The 20,535-nt window shown below is 41.1% G+C and overlaps 1 protein-coding gene and 1 long non-coding RNA gene across 9 annotated transcripts in view; one reads left to right on the top strand and one right to left on the bottom strand.

Annotated features, from left to right (window-relative positions):
- Positions 1–18,039, top strand: part of ZRANB3 (zinc finger RANBP2-type containing 3) — a 303,727-nt gene extending 285,688 nt beyond the window's left edge. For all 8 annotated transcript variants that reach the window (XM_042994356.1, XM_015545089.2, XM_042994357.1 and 5 more), the window contains 6 exons: positions 1,292–1,393; positions 2,576–2,718; positions 10,890–11,000; positions 12,086–12,488; positions 15,818–15,949; positions 17,724–18,039. In XM_042994356.1, coding sequence (XP_042850290.1) covers positions 1,292–1,393; positions 2,576–2,718; positions 10,890–11,000; positions 12,086–12,488; positions 15,818–15,949; positions 17,724–17,822 — 990 coding nt within the window. In that variant the 3' untranslated portion in view covers positions 17,823–18,039. The remainder of the gene's footprint in view (positions 1–1,291; positions 1,394–2,575; positions 2,719–10,889; positions 11,001–12,085; positions 12,489–15,817; positions 15,950–17,723) is intronic.
- Positions 11,215–17,108, bottom strand: LOC122240899. The gene is made up of 3 exons (XR_006220672.1): positions 15,970–17,108; positions 12,642–12,700; positions 11,215–11,347 (listed from the first exon to the last, which is right to left on the bottom strand). It is a non-coding gene; the product is annotated as an uncharacterized LOC122240899 (long non-coding RNA).
- Positions 18,040–20,535: the final 2,496 nt, after the last annotated feature.

Below are 20,535 nucleotides of genomic sequence, written 5' to 3'. Positions count from 1 at the left end.
CCAAGAGAGAGACACCAGGAATGAAGCCAGGGAGTGAATAGGGCTCCTCTTTAAGGCTTGCACCCCTGCCCACCATGTGGAACCTCTGAGCGTGGAGGGAGCACCTAAGCACCCCCTGCTCCTCTGGAGGCAAGTCCCAGTGACTGAGGCACCCTTCGCCCCGGTGTAGGGAGAGCTCCCGGCCATGCTTCTCAGACCATCACACGAGGATAACACAGAACTGGTCCCCAGAAGGGATGGAAGGTCAAGAAACCAAAAGGCAGACACCAGGCAGAATAAAACACTGGAATTCAGAAGCCCTTAAACTCCTTAAACTTTCTGTTCTGTACAGTGGAAACTCTGCATCGTGGATCACCTGATCAGTGTTTTTCCCCTCTTTGGGTGGAGACAGGAGAGAAACTGCAAAGTCCTGCAGTGACAGCCTTGCTGACCTTCTTCTGTCTCCAGCACCCACCCTGTGTCACATGGGCCACCTCACCTTTTGACATCTCTCTTAATAGTCTCAACTGCATGTTTATGACTGTGCTACATGCCTATATGTCCCTTTACCATAAAATATTATTCAAGTAATCTTCTAAACATGAGACACTAAGCAGAGGGAACATTAACAGGTCTTTTCACAGCTATAAGGTGAACTGAGGTGAATCTGGAGGTAGGAATCTAGATTAAAACCCTAGCGCACTGCCTAAAAGCACACCTCTTAAAAGGAAGATCAGTAACGGATGTTTAGCATCCTATGTTGTAGTAACAGCATCCCTCTACAGAGCTGTGGGTTTTGGCCAGAACCCCAAGTCTAATTCAGAGTTCAGAGTAACCATTACATGTCTAAACTTTGAATCAGTGTGTTAAGTACTTTTTGTGTGTTTTTTCCAAAGTGATTGTGGAAGCTGTAACTTTCTTTTTAGCTGAGAGAGTTGGAATAGGAGTTGAGCTGTTGTTGATACAATAGATTTTCATATGCAGGGGTTTTTCTTCCCCTTTTTAAAAGAAATACTCATGTTTAAACCTCATGTTTAACTGACTAAGCCCTCTCCATGGTATTTTTTACCCTTAGAGAGAGAAATCGGTGGAGGCATTCACAGAGGGCACTGGAGAGCCCGGCCCTTCTCTCCACTCAGCATGCTTGCGGGGAGCTGTGTGTGGGTGGAATCTTGTCAGAACGCCCCCCCCCCCCAGTTTATCTTTTAGGAGACAGGGAATATTGTGCCATCATATAATTCTTTACTTTTAAAATAATCAGCAGTGCCTACAGACAAAATGGACTAATCATGCCTTCCTAATCTATAATCAGGATGGAAACCAGATGAACTGTAACTTCATTCCTTTGGATATAAAATTAGACCTTTGGGAAGATTTACCAGCAAGCTTTCAGCTGAAACACAATCGCTCCCTGGTAAGAATAGTCCTCTGCATTTGTTTTCAGTTAAAATGTATTGAGTACTGTAAGACCATTCTGAGTTTCACGAAAGCACCTTGTGGCCTGTCGCAGAGCCAGATCACACTGGGCACGTTGTCATCGGTCCAGGCACTGCCTCTGAATTACCTTGGTGCTAAGAAGAAATGTGAAATCGGTTTCCTGAGTGAGTGATCACACCTAGGCTTGCTGTTTCTGTGGATAGAGTCATCCTCACATTGTTGGATTTCTCCTTCACAGGATTAGCAACCGTTATATATCTATATCTGACAGAGTCTCCATTTATCTCTGACAGTTCTAACAATGACAAATTCTGAGAGCAGGGATGGTGCCGTGGTGGGTGACTCCTGCTTCGTCAGAAGCACCAGCATACGGCTGTAAGTCAAGCACCTGCTCAGGAGGCCTTAATTCTGATCTGTGGCCGATTTATCTTCAGTGCTTGGAAGGATCAGCACGTGCAGGAGCTAACAGCATGCAGTGTGCCACTTTTTAGGAGAAAATAGTGATTCTGTGTTTGCCCTTTGAGTGGAAATCAAACATTCCCTGTGGGTCCACTGCACTTGACTTAAAGGAAAAGGTAGCAGTGAGTTATTTTCTTTGGTATCATTTCATCCTGGTTCTCAGATTCACAAAAAGTGGCCAGTTACATATAAATGACTAATAAGTAAGATTAATAGTGACCCTGGTAAAAAATGTTCCAGATTTATTGGTGGCTGTTTTCCTGTAATAACTTAGGTAGTTGGGTAAAAAGGCAGTTCTCAGATGTTGCACTGAAACCTGCCACCGCTGTAAGACCCCCGCTCCCACGACCAGCTCTGCCTCGGCCACTGCTGGGTTTGTGTTTCTGACAGCCGGGCCCCTTTCGGTCCGCACTGGGCACATTATTGCCATTGGTCCCTATGTGCATTAAGGACATACACTGGGGCATCCTGAAATGTGTCTTTAGGGAGCCTTTGGGTTGAAAGAGAACTGGCCATCAGTATTTTACAATAAAGATAGGAAGACGGCATCAATCTGAAGAAAGCCTTAAATTGTGACATTCAGAAGCCTATTTGGAGGATATAATAAAACCTCAGTTTTCTAATGTTATAAGTGGCTTTACTTTCAAAGGAAGATGCCTGGTGAGCCATTAGAGCTTTTCATTATCTCATTTTCTGCCAGATTTTGAGGTTTGTTCGAGAATGGAGTAGTCTGACTGCCATGAAGCAAAAGATAATCAGGAAAAGTGGGCAGCTGTTCTGTAGCCCAATTCTTGCTTTGGAGGAGATCACAAAGCAACAAACCAAACAAAACAGTACTAAAAGGTATGTGTTGTCTTTTTTATTTTGTATTATATTATTTTGTCACGGTTACTTCTACAGGGGGGTCTGACACATTTTATGTAACCACTCATGAAATCCTGATGAGTTAAGAGAAAATTATACATAAAACAGTAGCTTATTTTATAGAAATAGAATTAGATGTTTTGTGAATCTGATCAAATCTGCTCAAAAAGATCAGGTTTGTAGGATATTGGTCACCATGAGTCCCACTCATTAGGAGAGAGGCCAGAGTCACAGGCCAGTGTGTCCTGTGGCCCGTTAAGCCTGGGACACTATTGAACAACAGAAAGACATCCCCTGGTAGAAGAGGGCACCGGTCTGGGTGCTGTGTGGCAGGGAAGCTGTTTCTGGTTGACACACCCCCACCCAAAGGCTGGGAGGTGATGATTACAGTGGGGGGCAAAGTAAAAGGAAAGGTTTAGTGTCTCATGTCTGTGTAATTATTTTGCCCTTTATCATTACAGGTTTCTTTCTAATCTCTGTACACTTACTTTCTTGGCATCAGAATCCTCTCTGCCCCACTCAGGTATCCCCTTGTGTGAGCTCAGTCCCCACCACCTGTAGACTCTTCCCTCGGTGTGGAGGAATGATTCTTGGTCAAGGGTTCTGTTGCCCAGCTCCCGCGTGGGAAGAGATCTCAGAGCCCCTCACCAAGCAGCCACATGGCAGAAGCCCCTGTAGCTCTTGCCATCTCCATACACCTATAATCTGCCTTCATCCTCACATCCCGTCAGTTACCATCTATAGCCTTTTCCATGCACACAGGTGAAAAACATCCATCCATGATATGTGAGAGGGTGCAGTTAGTCAAACAACTTGTAACTCTATACAGTGAAAACTCTCTTCAGCTGTTTCCAAATGTGGCCTATGGTATATTCATAGGTGAGAATAAGGAGTGGCACTTGTGATAAATTATGAAGGGGAAAAATAAGTATAACAAAGGATGGAGACACAGCTATATGTAATTGCTGTTAGGACATAGAAAGTGTCTGCAAGCGTATCATAGAAACCCTTACCAGAGTTTTCTCTAAGACAGTAGTTCTTAGCTGGGGGCAGTTTTACCCCCCAGGGTGGCAGTGTTAGGAAGCATTTTAGTTTGTTAGGATTAGGGGATACAAATGGGGAGAATCTAGAGGCTGGAGGCCTGGGACACTGCTAAGTAATCTACAGTGAACAGAACTGCACTTAAACAATTATCTGTTTCAAAATGTCATTAGTGCCCTTGTTGAGGGATCTTGCTCTAGACCATATGATAGGGGATTTGTGGAGATGATAGGGACTTTATACTTTATGCCTGGATCACAAACTACTATGGCTAAAAGCTAAGCAGGAACCATATATGAACAAATGAGATCAAGCGTAAAACCAGAAAAGGTTGAGGTAGGATGTAGAAGTATAGCAAATCAGAAAGTGCATAACCCATTTAAAGTCATTCAAATTCAGATTAAAAAATAAAATGCTGCAGGGGCGCCTGGGGGGGCTCAGTCGGTTAAGTGTCCGACTTTGGCTCGGGTCATGATCTCACGTTTGGTGAGTTCGAGCCCCGTGTTGTCGGGCTCTGTGCTGACAGCTCAGAGCCTGGAGCCTGCTTCGGATTCTGTGTCTCCCTCTCTCTCTCTGGCCCTCCCCCCGTTCATGCTCTGTCTCTCTCGGTCTCAAAAATAAATAAATGTTAAAAAAATAATATAAGAAAAGAAAAGAAAAAAAAGAAATAAAATAAAATAAAATAAAATAAAATAAAATAAAATAAAATAAAATAAAATAAAATAAAATGCTGTATTAGTCGATTAAGGTCCTTTGACTGGTTCGATTTGTCCATGAGCTGCCAGTTTCAGACTCACCTAAACTCTTCTGTACTGCTTAAATTGTTCCCACAAATGTGTATTACTTTATATAAAAAATACATTTAAAGTACATGTGTGCATTGATAATATATATATACACACACATGCACACACCCCTCATACAGATACCCACTCAGTATGTAACAAAAAGCATGATGCCTGTTACTTTTCTCAGAACTTCTTGTGGTCCTCTCCATTTTCTCATTGTCATAGCCACCATCTTAGTTGAAGTATTGGTCTTCTCTTTACATTACCATAGTTTCCTTCTTAACTGAATTTACAACCCACTCCAGCCATTTCTAGACATGTCGCATTGTTTCCTCCCCATCAGACATGGATGGCCACTTGAAGAACTACCTGAGAAAGCCAATCAGGTATAAAAGCAAAAGTCATGAAATCAATACAAACCAAAGTCAGACACATGGTATTATCTATAACATTTTATGTAGATGATACAGTAAAGTTAAAACTTGTGTTAAGCAGCATGGTCAGTAATCGGATTTGTGTTTTTAAGAGCTTGCTCTGGCAGCAGTTGAGAGATGAGATCAGAAGAGCAGACTTGCAAGCTCCTGAGTGGCTCAGTCAGTTGAGCGTCCGACTTCTGCTTAGGTCATGATCTCATGGTTGGTGGTTTGAGCCCCACACTGGGCTCTGTGCTGACAGCTCAGAGCCTGGAGCCTCTTCAGATTCTGTGTCTCCCTCTCTCTCTGCCCCTCCCCCACTTGCACTCTGCCTCTCTCTGCCTCTCAAAAATGAATAAACGTTTAAAAAAAAAAAAAAGAGCAGACCTGAGGAGCACCTAGGTGGCTCAGTCGGTTAAGCATCTGACTTCAGCTCAGGTCTTGATCCCACGATTCGTGAGTTTGAGCCCTGCATTGGGCTCTCTAATGTCAGCACAGAGCCTGGTTCAGATCCTTTCTTCTCTCTCTCCCTCTCTCTCTCTCTCTGTCTCTCAAAAATAAACTTTTTTTTCTTTTAAAGAGCAGGCTTGAAGTGGGGAGACAAGGTGCATTATTTTTCTATTGTTGCCTTAACAAATTACCACAAACTTAGCAGCTGAAAGCAACAGACATGTATTGTCTCACAGTCCTGTAAGTCAGAAATCTGAGATGGCTCTACTGGTTTCTCTGCTCTGGAATTTCTAAGACTGAATTCAAGGTGTCAGCTGAATGGACTCTTAACTGATAGTCTGGGAAGACTCCATTTCCATGTTCATTTGGGTTGTTGACAGAATTTAGTTCCTTGTGATTATAGGACTTGGATTTTGTTGCTAGCTGGAAGGGTGGGGGGGCCATCCTTAGCTTCTAGAGGCTTCTTTCTAGTTGTAACACATGGGTTCTACATCTCAAGGCCAGCAGTGGTATGTCAAATCCTTCTCATGCTTGTAATTGCTTCCTTTCTTAAGGTCAGCTGATGAGTAACCTTAATTATATCTGCAAAGTCCCTTTACAACATTACCTAGATGAGTGATGGACTGAATACCAGAGACAAGAATCCTAGAGAAAGGTTGTTAAAGATACTGCCTTCCACACAAGTTAAAAGACTACTATGGTAGAGCTAGGGAGAAAGATGAAGGCTTTTTTTTTTTAAGATTTTATTTTTAAGTAATCTCTACACCCAACATGGGGCTCAAACTTACAGTCCCAAGAGTTGCATTCTCTACTGACTGAGCCAGCCTGGCGCCCCTGAACACTTTTATTAAGTAAGGCAGGAACAATGGGAATGGAGGAAGGAGGATGAAGAGAGGTGTTAGGAGGTAGATCTAGACACTTTGGTCACTGATCAGAGAGAGGAAGAGAGGGAAGACTTCAGGGAAATGGACTTCGCAGAGCCATGAAAATGAAGCCTGTGCACCTGCAGAGGGGTGCACTTTGGGCAAGCTTGCCGGTTCTTGTGGAGAACCCCGGCAAGTCTCAGTGACTTGGAGGAACTGTCTCTCTCTGAAAGCAAGTGTCAAAGATGGGGCTGCACAGCAGCACTGATCGGAAATCTGTATGAGGAACAGGTAGACACTGGATGCCTTGACCTCCCCCTGTCCTACCAGTTTACTTTCTAGAGAAACTGAACCAGAGACACACCAGCCTTGGAAACACCAAGCTTAGTGGAGATAAAGGGAGAGGCATTATATTGAAAACCGGCACTCCCCAGACCCCTTTCTTCACTTCTAGAATTCTAGGAGGCATATTTTACTTCCTAGCAGAAAATTAGATGATTCTTCTATGAAAAAATGGAATGGCCTTAGAATAAAGACAAATAGATACTGATTTTAAGCAGTGGCCATATCTCCAGCCAGATTATCCTGCATTGACTTCCACCAGTGCACAGGACCCGTCCAAGCTCAGAGTTTACACTTAGCTTTTGAATAGCTCAGTCTTAATTGTGAATGAAGCCAAGACCACCAGCCACTGCTTCTGAGTTCCCATTTGTCAGAGGTAGGCCTGCCTTTCTGGGAGCCCTGTTAGGTTTAGGATGCCACCTATTTATTTTGACCCCCAAAGCAGGTCAGCAACCTAGAACCCAGCACCGTTTTCACTGTTGAGGGCCACTTCCCAACATACTTCTATTGCAAAACTTGCCAGCCGCCACTGCCATCCCCATCTGGGAATTACTAATTAGTAGACAACGTTCTCCTTTCCCTGTTTTTCAAAACTGAGATTTACCATAATCCTTTTGAGAGGTGGTATACTTACATCAACTTCCTAGCAAACCTCAGTGGAAAATTAAATGTTGGTAACGCACAACCATGTTTGAAAAGCTGCCAACTTCCTGCTTTGGGGTTGATTGATCTATTTCTTGTGGTTTCCAGAATTTTGTGCTTAAATCTCTTGTAGGAAAGGTTATTTTTAGTTCTTAAATCTCTGAATAGATTTCTCAGCATCTTTTAAATTTACTGAATTAAGATTCTAAGCTTTTAAACATTGAATAATACCTGAGGCTAGGCTTAATATCCCCTTGCCCCTCAAAGCTAGGAAGTGTTTGAGTTCATTAGAATCCACTGAAATACTTTAGTGAAAGTGCTTTTGTCAAGGAGATAAAATGGTTGAAGAATTGGGGGATGGAGGAACCTGGGAAGTTTCAAAACCAAAAGGGCAAGTTAGAGAATTCTAAAAGAATTCACCTTGGTTCTTTTTTCTTTTGCTTTAAGAACAACACACCAGTAGAAATGGAAATATATGAAAAGAGAGTCACTTTTACTTTTAATAGGAGAAATGTAAATTTAAAGCCAAAATGAGATATGTATCACCATTAGCAGAGATGTTTTTAATGGACATATTTGTTGGTGGGGTTTTGGGGTGATGGTGGGGTTTGGAGCTGATGGCCAAGAAAGAATTCTTGAAGATGTCTTTGATGTAAAAAAAGACTTTTGGTGGGGCGCCTGGGTGGCTCAGTCGGTTGAGCGTCTGACTTAGGCTCAGGTCATGATCTCGCGGTTTGTGGGTTCGAGCCCTGCGTCGGACCCTGTGCTGACAGCTCAGAGCCTGGAGCCTGTTTCAGAATCTTTGTCCCCCTCTCTCTCCATCCCACCCCTGCTTATGCTCTGTCTCTCTCTGTCTTTCAAAAATGAATAAACATAAACCAAAATTAAAAAAAAAAAAAGACTTTTGGTGCAAAAAGGTGACAGGGCCTGCGGGCACAAAGGGCTGCCCTGGGGTTGTGACGGGCAACTCATTATATACCCCCAGGTTGGGAGGGGGTTATGGACAATGTAAGACTCCAAGGAATTTTGGAGGCAAGGTTTCCAGGACCTTTAGGGGTGAACTGCAATTATGAAAATGCCATTTATTACTGTTTAGTAAAACCTCAGTCATGAGACCCTTCAGATGTATATCAGGGGCCATAAGCTTGGAGTATGATTGCCAGTGTATATCTTAGGGGAGTTGAGATAAAGGAAGTTTCCAAAGGAATTTTTATATGTTAAAGTAGACTTACAGGATCCTGGGGGCAGGATACTGTTAAGCCTAGACTCCCTTTTGCCCCTAGCAAAGTGTCATCACTGAGGCAGCTGAGCCCCTAGAGGGACTCTGCCTATTTCAAGGACTTGTAGGCAGTAAGGGAATTTAATTTTTCATTTGGCTTTGTTTCCCACATAAACCCCTTGATCTAATATCACCCCTAATATCTTAAGGAGGGTGATATTAGAGCTTTTCTTGCAGTTTACTAAGTTATCCGTAAACTGAAGGAGACTCCTGTCCTGCATGACTGTGACCTCTGTCTGTCAACCATTTGCTCTTTCCTTTCCCCTATTCTTGGGCAGCCAGCAGTGTCCGAGGAACATCACACATATCCCACCAGGCGGGGGGTGGGGCGTTGCTGTTAGTCTGTACTTTGCCCTCAGCTTGCCCCACACTCCCTCATCATTGTGCTAGTATAAGTGTGAGCAAACAGGCACTTCCCTGCATTGACAGTGGACTTGTATATTGATTGGTACAAACCCAAAGGAGAGAGCAATGTGTCAAAATCTGTCCACATTTAAAGCACCCAAGACCTTTGACCCAGCAATTCTGCTTCTGAGAACTTATTCTACATGTATGTAATGTGTAGGGATATTATAACACTGTGATAACAGAGACTAGAACAACCTAAATGCCATTAATCAGAAATTGGTTAGACATATTATATTGTTTATTCAAATAATGCAGTAACATGCAGTCATCAAAGAAATAGGGCAACCCTTGTGTACTGATATGGAAAGAGCTTAGAGATATATGTGTAGGCAAAAAAGCAAGGTAAAGGTTAGTGTGCTACCATTTGTTGTTTTTTTTTTTTTTTTTTTTTAACGTTTATTTATTTTTGAGACAGGGAGAGACAGAGCATGAACGGGGGAGGGTCAGAGAGAGGGGGAGACCCAAACCCGAAGCAGGCTCCAGGCTCTGAGCTGTCAGCACAGAGCCCGACGCGGGGCTCGAACTCACGGACCGCGAGATCATGACCTGAGCCAAAGTCGGACGCTTAACCGACTGAGCCACCCAGGCGCCCCGCTACCATTTGTTTTTAAAAGTAAGAAGCATAATGAGGACTGCTAATGAGTACAGGTTTCTTCTGGGGGTGATGAAATGTTCTGGAATTAGTGGTGCTGGTTGGACAACCTTGTAAGTATACTAAAATGAACTGAATTGTACACTTTAAAATGGTAACTTTTATGGTATGTGAGTTATATGTCAATAAAAATACAGAGATCATAAAAGGTATAACCTATGCGCAGAAAAAAACAATCTCTCCAAAAGAAATTGGTCACGGAGATAGCTTTGGGGGAGGAGATGGGACTGGAAGGTAAACTTACTCTTCACCATAAGCACCATTGCATGCCTTTTGAGTTTTGATATATGTGCAGGTATCATCCAGTCAAAACATTAATAGCTTATAAAAACAAGAAAATCTGTTGATTTTTAAATCTACTTTAACATAAAAGCAAATTTCTAAGATTTTACCTAATATTGCGCCATTCCATTGTGATTTAACTTTTATTGTCAAGTTAGCAAACTAGGAAGTACTTGGAAATATGAAGAAATTCATGTTCAAACTAATTAAAAAGGAAAAAAAAGCTACAAAAGTGTAAACTACCAGAGAAAGTGGGCCATGCTAATTAGAAGGAATTAATTGGGTAATTGCATTTTACCTACTTAAATTCCCCCGTCACCTTTAATTGGAATAACTTTCCTCTTTACTTCCAGTCCCTAAACCATTGTGTGGTATTGATAGTGTTGTGTAATAAGGTTCTGAATCCCACATCAAGAGTGGCTTTATTTCAGTGGAAGATTCCATAAACTCTGTGTGGCTGACAATAATGGAAACAACCTTGGGATTATAGAAGTTGTTTGTTATTGAACCTGGTTAACTAAAAAGAGAATCTCTTTACCCGAGTATGCTGATACACCATTATAACTGATTGAGGTGATTTGAGGGACCTTGAAGAAAAGGCCAAAAGGGAGGTAAAAATGCAGTGAGAGATTATCCGCACAGCTCAACAAGGTATTTACTCAAGGATGTCAGTTGTGCATGTATTTGATCACTTCTTATTCCTACACCCACTCCTCTTACCCCCTAAGTGAAAATTGGTCCAAAGTATATTGAGTGACTGTGAATGTCTCAGAAAAATAAATCTTAAGAAATTAATTTGGAACAGAGGTGTCTTTCCCACACGTGGAGACCAATGTTAGGATAGAAAATTCTATGCCCTAATTTTAGTATTAGCACAATAAAGACCCCTATCTTGCTTTTTCTCCTATTGCTTTTACAAAGAGTAATGTGATCATGAAATAGAGAAACTCAGAAGAGGGAGGAAATCTACTCACCATGTAATTGTTTTAGATACATCACCAAAGAAGATGTTGCTGTAGCCTCACTGGACAAGGTCAAGAATGATGGGGGCCATGTTCGTCTGATCACAAAGGAGTCCAGGCCACAGGACCCTTCTACAAAGTAAGGTTTCATTGACAAATAGGACATAATAGTACCATGTGTACTCCTTTAAATTTGTGTATGCATATTTGTAATAATACTTTACCCCGATGTGGCCACCTTACCAGTTAGAAAGAGCCTTCCCAATATTTCACAACAGGTAGCTCCTCCACCCTCATAACAACCCTATGAGGAATAGGATGTCCTCACCTTAGAAATTAGAAGGATCCTGAGACCAGGTGGACTAAGTGACCTGCCCAAAGCCATTAGATGCTAGGAGACCCGAGGTCTAATCTGGGCTCTGCTTCCCAGTCATGAGCTTTTTCTATCACAAAGAGTTTTTCTTCTAACACTTCTAACAAACAGTCCTGAAAAAAAGGCAAGCAGCTGTTGTAATTCCATGTAGGACTTTTCAGCATAATTGAGTAATGTACCTTTTCCTTTTATCTTAACAAATTTTTAAAAATTATAATTAATAAATTGAGTGCATGTCCTGTGTCATTTCTAACTTTGAATCAAATCAAATAAGAGTTTACCTGGAGGAGGCACATATTTAGCAAGTCTAATGTTGATAGTTACTGTCAACACCATTAGCTTCTTGGCTCTGTCACTTTACGGATGTGACTGTTTCCGGTAGGCCAGCAGAGGCTCCCCGAGAGTGTCGTGGAAGCCTTCATAATGGTCTCTGTGTCCTAATGAGGTATGTGGCCCAACACATGTAGAGCACAGTAGCCCCAGCTCCAAGTGGGGTTTTACATTAGCCCGTCCTTTCCCAGATTGAAGAAGCATTTTTTAACTTCTCATTTTCCAACTTCTCCAGATGTTTCAAAGTCTGGTTGTTTAACTTGAAGATATATAAACTCCCAAGAGAGGCAGCATATTTATATTCAAATGAATTTTTTTTAACACATCATTCTTTCCTTCATTTGGCATGGAGCATCGAGTGCTGACTATGGCTGTTTTATTTCCACACTCAGTCACAGAATCCATGAGTCCTACATTTACTGGTTATCAGTATTGAAACTTTAAAGACTGTTACATGAAGTAGTGACTATTTAGACTAGTGTCCGTGTTCATTACTTAGTCAATGTTTTGTTCACTTCCAGAAAGTTCCTTGATGATGGAGTCTGTGTCCCATATCTAAATCCCTGCATAGCCCAAGCTGATCTCACTGTGAAGCCTTCTATATCCAAAGGCTATCTGCAAGCTGTGGATAATGCAGGAAATCCACTTTGCCTTCGCTGTCAGCAGCCCACCTGCCAAACTAAGCCAGAGTGCAAAGTGAACGCTTGGGAGTCACGGTTTTGCTCTCTGAAATGTCAGGAAGAGTTTTGGATTCGATCTAATAACAATTACCTGCGAGCCAAAGTATTTGAAATTGAACACGGTGTGTGTCAGCTATGTAACCTAAATGCACAAGAACTCTTTCTACGTCTGAGAGATGCTCCCAAAAGTCAGAGGAAGACTCTACTGGATATTACCTGGATCTCAAAGCTCCCATTAGAACAGGTAAATTATAATCCTTTGGCAGAGAGAAGGCAGCATTGTATTGAGTGATGAATATTGATTCATTTTCTTTTTTTCAACTTTATAATACAGCAGCTTTTGAAAATACGCACGCAAAAGTAGAGAGAATAATCAACCCGTATACCCATTACCCACCTTAAACAGTTATCAACATTTTGCCTTCATCTGTCCCTCACCTCAGTTCTTTTTTTCTCCTGGAATTATTAAAAAAAATTTTTTTTTAATGTTTGTATTTATTTTTGAGACAGAGACAGAGCATGAGCAGGGGAGGGGCAGAGAGAGAGACACAGAATCTGAAGCAGGCTCCAGGCTTTGAGCTGTCAGCACAGAGCCTGACGTGGGGCTCGAACCCACAAACTGCGAGATCATGACCTGAGCTGAAGTCCGATGCTCAGCCAACTGAGCCACCCAGGCGTTCCCCCCCTTTTAAATTTTTTTTTAATGTTTATATTTATTTTTGAGACAGAGAGAGACAGCATGAGCAGGGGAGGGGCAGAGAGAGTCTCCTGGAATTATTTTAAAGCAAATTCCAGACAACATTTCATTTCCTCTTTTATTTTTTTTTTTTAAGTGATCTCTGTGTCCATCGTGAGGCTTGAACTCATGACCCTGAGATCAAGTCACATGCTCTACTAACTGAGCTAGCCAGGTGCCCCTCATTTCCTCTTTAAATCCTTTCATTATGTATCTCCCACAAAGACTTTCTCCCTCCCTCCTTCTTTCTTTCTGTCGTAAATATAATCCCATACCTGGGTACCTGGGTGCTCAGTCGGTTGAGTGTCTGACTCTTGATTTCAGCTCAGGTTATGGTCCCAGGGTCGTGGGACCAAGCCCCACATCGGGCTTTGTGCTGAGCATGGAGCCTGCTTGGGATTCATTCATTCATTCTCTCTCTCTCTCTCTCTCCCTCTCTCTCTCTCTCTCTCTGCCTCTCTCCACCCCCCCCCCACCGCTGCCCCCTCCTGCCTCTTCCCTGCTCATACTCTCAATAAATTCATACATAAATTTTAAAAATTCCCATACCCCAGTACCCATTATTACACCAACAGTTATGATTCCTTCATTTTTAAGTCCAGGCTTGGTTTCCCAGATTGTCTCAAAAATGTCTTTTTGCAGTTGCTTTGTTCAAATTAGGATCAAAATATGACCCACACATTGTATTTGTTCATTATGCCTCTTATGCTCCATTTAATCCATATCACCCCATCCCATTTTTACACCATTGATTGTTCAAGAAACTGGATCATTTGCCTGTAGGATTTCCTACATTATGGGTTTGTCTTCCTGTATCCTCATGGTATTATTTGACATGTTTCTCTATCCCCCTGATTCCAGAATTATAAGATACAGCAGCTTAATTAGATTCTGATTAAATTATACTGGGGAGAGATCTTAACAGAGGATACATTCCATGGAGAAGCACCTATGGTCTGGTTGTCACTTTTCATGATGTTAGTATTGAATGACCAGGGGCAAACAGATAGCCCCCAAAATATAGTTCATTACAATGAGAAGAAAACATTTATGTTCATCCCACTGTAAAATGTAATTTTAGCAGAACAGTTTATGAAAAAAATATTCTTAGAAAACAATCATCAATATTCACTTTTATTTCCAAATCTCAGCTGGTTTCTAATGTGATCTAATCAGCCCTAAGTTTCAAACTAGAGCAAAATGTGTAATTTTGTAGTGTGCTTAATTTTAAAAAATCACTCCTGAGCCATTCTGTGCCCACTAAAATATTGGATAAATTTCTGCCAGCTGGTCAAATCACACATTTTTATTTATTTAGTATCACCAAATTATGACAGAATTAATTAATTAAGCATTTCTGCAAAAATGAATTACCATGACTTTGAGAGCTAGGGAATTACTTCCTTCATGATACCCAGAGTTCCTGAAATATCCTTTTGTCTAATTGGTGAGGCACACACTGCACCCACCCCAGGGGTGTCAGCCAGACTGCAGTCACTGTCTGCTGCCTCAGAGTGGAGGCTTCCAGAAGACACACAATGAGAAGACTCAGGACATCTTGAAAACAGCCTGTCCGGGACTGTGGAAGTAACATAGTCTACTTCTAAAACAAAAGTGCTCCCAGGCCCAGCAGCACCATAGGGTTCATACTGGGGAGGGCCAGTCAGAGAGGGAGTGATTGTTTTAAGAGTTCAGTCTAGGATGTTGAAGACTGACTCCAAGTGATTTATTTGCCAGGGCATTACTAGGAGGAATACAGAACCACATCTGGATTAAAGAGTCTGTCAGAAGAGAGACAATTCAGAGTAAAAGAATTGGTTACAAAGAGCAGACAAAATGGATTTTTCTTCCTAAGAATGAGTCATTTGCTTGATGCACAAGATGGCCATGTCTAACTGCTTCTAACAGTGCCAGCCTCTGCTAGACGGAGGTTACTGCTCCTGCTTGCTGCCTCTTGGGGCTCCTTTTGGGCTGGGCACTGGGGGTCAGGGTTCCTCTGCCTCCACATGTCAGACAAGCTTCCTTAAAAGTACTTGAGACATAGGTTCCCAGGGCCGGCAGCATGAAGCTGATTTTAATGTTGTCCTTGTCCAAAACCATGGAAATAAAAACAATCTTTGCATTCATCTTTATCATATTTAAAAAACTACAATTCTGTGAGCTGGTTTTCCTACCTCAGGTAGAAAGTTAAAATACATCTTAATGTAGGTCATCACCAATAATATATAAAGTGTATATGTGTGAGTTGGCCTAAATACTGCTGCTTTAAGTGGACATCTTAGTTTATTCCAGATATGCAAGTGATAGAGGTCTGTTGTAGAAACTTTGTCCCAGTCCATGTTAATTTTTAGAGGTTCCCAGATGAATGGCAAAAAGGTTCCGGGTGATAGCCATTAATATTAAACTCTCACTATGACAGGAACAAATGAACTTGGGTCAGTGATTAAAGATTATGTGACTCAATAATATTCAGAAGTTTTTGATTTCCAATGTGTCCTTATTCTTTTCACAGTTTTGTTTTATTGACTATATAAACTAGCTCAAAGGTGCAGAAGCAAGTAATTTTTCCCAATCTGTCAGGAGTTGTGGTATTTTATACTTGTTTGTAATTTTTTCAAAATGGGTTAGGTAAGGGAAAAAGAACTTTTTCAGAAATGTATTTTATTGCTTTCAAATTGCTAACCTAGAGGCTTTTTCCTATTCACAATAAAAGCTATAAAAAGCCATCCTAATGTATTTTTCGCTGTGATTTTGCTGTGTAAACATGATTGCACAAGGCAAAACCAACCGTTCCCACAGTGTATGTTGAAAGTGCTGATCTTCTGTTCTCCTTGTAGCTTAATGAAATGATAAGAAACCCAGGAGAAGGGCATTTCTGGCAGGTGGACCACATCAAGCCCGTGTCCGGTGGCGGAGGACAGTGCTCCCTGGACAACCTGCAGACCCTCTGCACAGTCTGTCACAAAGAGGTAGGTGAAGCTCTGCACACCTGTTTGACTTCATCCTGGAACATCAAATGGAGAATCGGGTATACAGTCCTGTGGAAGGTCATATGGAGGAATCTGTATCCCTTGTCTGGGACCCGAGATGCACTTATCCCTTTCATCACCTGAGTTTCCTCTTGAGACCTATGTAGGTTCTCTGTCACAGATAGAAGCTTCTTCCCTTGTAATTCATTCTAGGACAGAAAATTGTCACCACTGCCTAGAAGAAAATAAATATAACTTAACACAGTCTCAAAGAGACCCAGACCATCAACCAAAAGTTTGGTGAACTGGGGCAGCAACATATATTTGCATTCGCAGCTAAGGATGTCCCGAAATGTCAGAGAACATTAATAAATTATCTCTAGGGCCAACCCAGCTCAACATGCAAACATTATACTCCTGGCCCAAGTGTAAAACCTGTTCACCTTGGCACCTCTCTGAGCAATTACCTGTTGCTTAAAACAGGAGGGAAAAATATAACAGTTGTATTTAATAACTAGGATGAATTTTTAACAGGCAGTCTAGCAAAAGGATCTGATTAAAATTTTCTTGGAAGCATACATTCCACATGCAACTTTGTATCCAACTTTTTTTCTAGTTATGGCAAGATTTAAGCATTTGCCCACATCCGTGATGAGCATTCATAATGTCTGTCCTCCAAAAAGGCTAACATCACTCTGTGGGGTACATGTCCACTGTACTTGATTCAGCTGTGCCCATACTGGTGAACTTGGAAGTTCATTCTTCTGTTTACACACTGTTCTTTACATTTTGAGGTTGTTCCTTCAGATAGATTCTCAGATGTAAAATCACTGAGTCCAGTGTTTGGATATTTCTGAGACAGTAGGAATTTATTTCCAAGCTGTTTTCCAAAGGACAGTGCTCCGTTATGCTCCTCCCGCCCTGTTGGTGGAGGCAGTGCTCACGTAACCACTCCTCCGGGCGTACGTGGTGGGAAAAGAATGGCCAGCCACCATCTTGTGGACCAAAGACACTGATGTTTTTAAAAATGCTGATCAATTGTATTTACACTCCTGAAAACTGTTCAGATCCTTTGCAAGTGTTCATAGTGTATAAGCACTTTCTTAGCTTTCTTTTAATATTTTAGATTCCTCCATTCCTTCACAAATATAATTTTTACATAAATAGGATCTTGTAAGCAGGGTTGTTTTATTTTCATCTCTTAACCCTTTCTTCTCTCCCCACCCCTTCCACCTGGATAACTTCACACATACGTGAGCTTCAACTGGGGGAAAAGTCATCGGATTTACTTCTCAGCTGTGAAAATTATTAGCTCATTCAAGAGTTATGCGATCACTTTTTTTAGATTCTCGTGAAAAATTTTATTTGTGGGAATAGCAGGAGAATCTAGTTCTGATCTACGTTATTTTGTTTTTCTGCACTGGCTTGGGGTTGGGAGTGGCTTCTGAGCCCATAGAATAGGAAACAGGCCTTGAATGACTGCACCGTGAGACACTATAGGATGCCTTCTAGATGGTCTCCCTTGGGTGAGGAGAACCAGGGCCTCCTGTAGTCCCCAAATGAGGTATTCACAGTCTCAATGGGGAGTAAAGCATCTGATCCTAAGAGAATCCAGGACCTTGGGGAATGTACCAGAGCTACTGCGGTCCTCTGCTAGTGCGTGTGTTGATAATGTAGATTCTTCCAGAATAACGAAGTGCAAAGAATTTTTGAGTTTCTGAGGCCAGTACTTTTTTCCTAACAAGTGTACACTTGTATATTTTTTAACTTTTAGAGAACTGCCAGACAAGCTAAGGAAAGAAGCCAGGGGAGAAGACAATCTCTAGCATCAAAGCATGGATCAGATATCACAAGATTTTTGGTAAAGAAATGAAGTAGAAAAATTTTTCAATGGATGACAAATGGTTTGCATGTGGAGGAATTTAACACAAAAAGTTTTGTCATGTTTCTCACTTAAAGAGTGAAAATTTTCAGAGCAAAACTCAAGAATTCAACTTTCCTTTTCATATTATATGCTTTTAGTGTTCGCTACCTTCTGAAAGTACTTAACACAAACTGAGATACAATAATAAATATTTCTGTGGCCTTGATTTCATGCAGACTCTCAGTTATGTTTCAGGAAGGTTTTGTTAAGCTTTCATTTCCCCCTACAGTACTTTAATCATGGTATTATGTCTAGATTGTATTTGAAAAATATACTCTCAATTCCTTGAAAAATGCTGCTGGATTAGTGTTGGCTCCGAACTGCTGTGTGTATAAATGGAACATTGGGAAACTGTAAGGGAAATTTCGGAGGCAGATCATTCAGGAATTCTGAGTCAAGCATGAGCATCCTGGTTAGTATGCAAGAGAGACCCTTGTTCACTAACTGCCGCCAAAATGGGCTTGGGGTACACATTTGGAGTGTTGCCCTGTTTGTTGTATTTCTTAGCTAATTGTCTTTATTGAAAAGATGCTTCTGAGAAAAAGTTAATTGGACCTATGGTGTTGGTAGACAAATCAGGTAATTTTTAAAAACATTTAAAAACTTGAAAACATAAAATGTAAAATTCCACTTTAACTGAAAAATGAAGTTTAAATTAATGCATAAAACTAGGCTTACTATCAAAGCACCCTTTGTCTCCTGGTTATCATTTTGTTTTTAAAATCCTATCTTATTAAAACTATATTCATGGTACCTCTTTTAAAAGGAATGAGGATAAAACACTTCATTTGAAAGCATGATCAGATGGAGATATAAGTTTCAAAAATACAGTGGGTGGCTCAGTCGGTAAAGCATCGGGCTCTTGACTGTGGCTCAGGGCATGATCTCAGGTTTCGTGGGTTCAAGCTCCATGTCAGGCTCCTCGCTGGCAGTGCAGAGCCTGCTTGGGATTCTTTCTCTCTCCCTGTCTGCCCCTCCCCCACTCATGCGCACATGCTTCATCTCTCTCTCTCTCTCTCTCTAATAAATGAACTTAAAAAAATACTATGGTGGGGCACCTAGGCGACTCAGTTAAATGTCTGACCAGTTCATGGTCACGATCTCACAGTTCTCAGGTTCGAGCCCGCATCAGCCTCTGTGCTGACAGCTCAGAGCCTGGAGTCTGCTTCAGATTCTCTGTCTCCCTCTCTCTCTGCCCCTTCCCCGTTCAAGCGCTCTCTCTCAAAAATAAACATTAAAAATATTTTTTAATAAAAAAATACAATGGTAATATTAACATGTAATTGATATTCAAAAATAAAAGTGTGATAACAAAAATAAAGCCAGGCTACAATCCTGCAAAATGTCAAAACCATGAAAGAGAACTATACAAAATCCAGGTCCAAAGAAGAATATAGTCTTGAAAGGCCCATTTGTACATACTATTTGGATGTAAACTTCATTTATTTATATTTTTAAACTTCATTTATTTGAGCACTTTACTGCTTTAATTAGTAGCTGGTGTTTTACGAATGTAGAGGACTTGTTTTTAGAAAGACTATACAATCATGAATTATCCTTCCAGAGTTGTTATTAAGTTTATAACTATTTCATTGTATGAGATCAAATAGCGTTTATTTTATAAATTGGGTCGGGCTTTCTTTCGCCTCCTTTCTGCTTTGCTGGTCAGGCTCTTTGCAGTTTTCTGCCTCATTGCCAGGGTAACCTAGGATTCCTCACGGTTGAGAGCTGAGAAACCGGCAGGCTGCTTTTCCTCCAGCATGGGGTGTTTGCAAGTGACACTTAGGTCTAAGTAGGTCAGATGTCAGTGGAGCTTGCTCTTTAGATTAAACTGAGGTGGCAGTTCTAGGAACAAAGTTCTCAGATGTAAGAAATGTATGACGGTTTGAAATGAAATGACCCATGAAGATGGTCTCTTTTTTGCAGATTTCAAAATCCCAACCAAATAAAAATGCTTATAAGAGCATCAAAAAGAATAAAATACTTAGGAACACATTTAACTAAGGAGGTGAAAGATCTGTCCACTAAAACTACCAGACTCTGATGAAAAAACTGGAAAAGATACAAATGGAAAAATATTCCATATTCAGGGACCAGAAGAATTTATATTCTAAAAAGGTCCATACTACCAGAAGAAATCTATAGATGTGGTGCAGTCCCTATCAAAATTCCAGTGGCATCTTTCATAGAAATAGAAAAAATTTTTTCTAAAATTTGTATGGAACCACAAAAGACCCCTAAATAGGCAAAGCAACCTTGAGAAAGAACAAAAAAGCCAGAGGTATCAGGCTTCCTGATTGCAAACAAGGCTGTACAATCAAAACATTATGGTATTGCCATAAAAACAAACCCTAGATCAATGGAAGAGCACAGTCCAGAAATAAATTCATCCAGAGATATTCAACTGACTTTCAACAAACAAGCCAAGAAAATATGGTGGAAAAAAGAGGGTCTCTTCAATAAATGGTGATGGGAAAACTGGACCCCCCACCTTATACCATACACACAAGTCAACTCAAAATCAATTAAAGACTTGAAAGTAAGACCTAAGACAATAAAACCTCTCTAAGGAAACAGGAATGATTTAGGTCCAAGATGGTGGCTAGGAAGACCTCCTCCCACAGACACACTGAATCTGTACCTACATATAGAATATTTCCTC

The sequence above is a fragment of the Panthera tigris genome, chromosome C1 (assembly GCF_018350195.1).
Source record: "Panthera tigris isolate Pti1 chromosome C1, P.tigris_Pti1_mat1.1, whole genome shotgun sequence".
Lineage (NCBI taxonomy): Eukaryota > Metazoa > Chordata > Mammalia > Carnivora > Felidae > Panthera > Panthera tigris.
The sequence above is the reverse complement of the archived record's forward strand: the minus strand, read 5'-3'. Positions and strand labels throughout refer to the sequence as shown.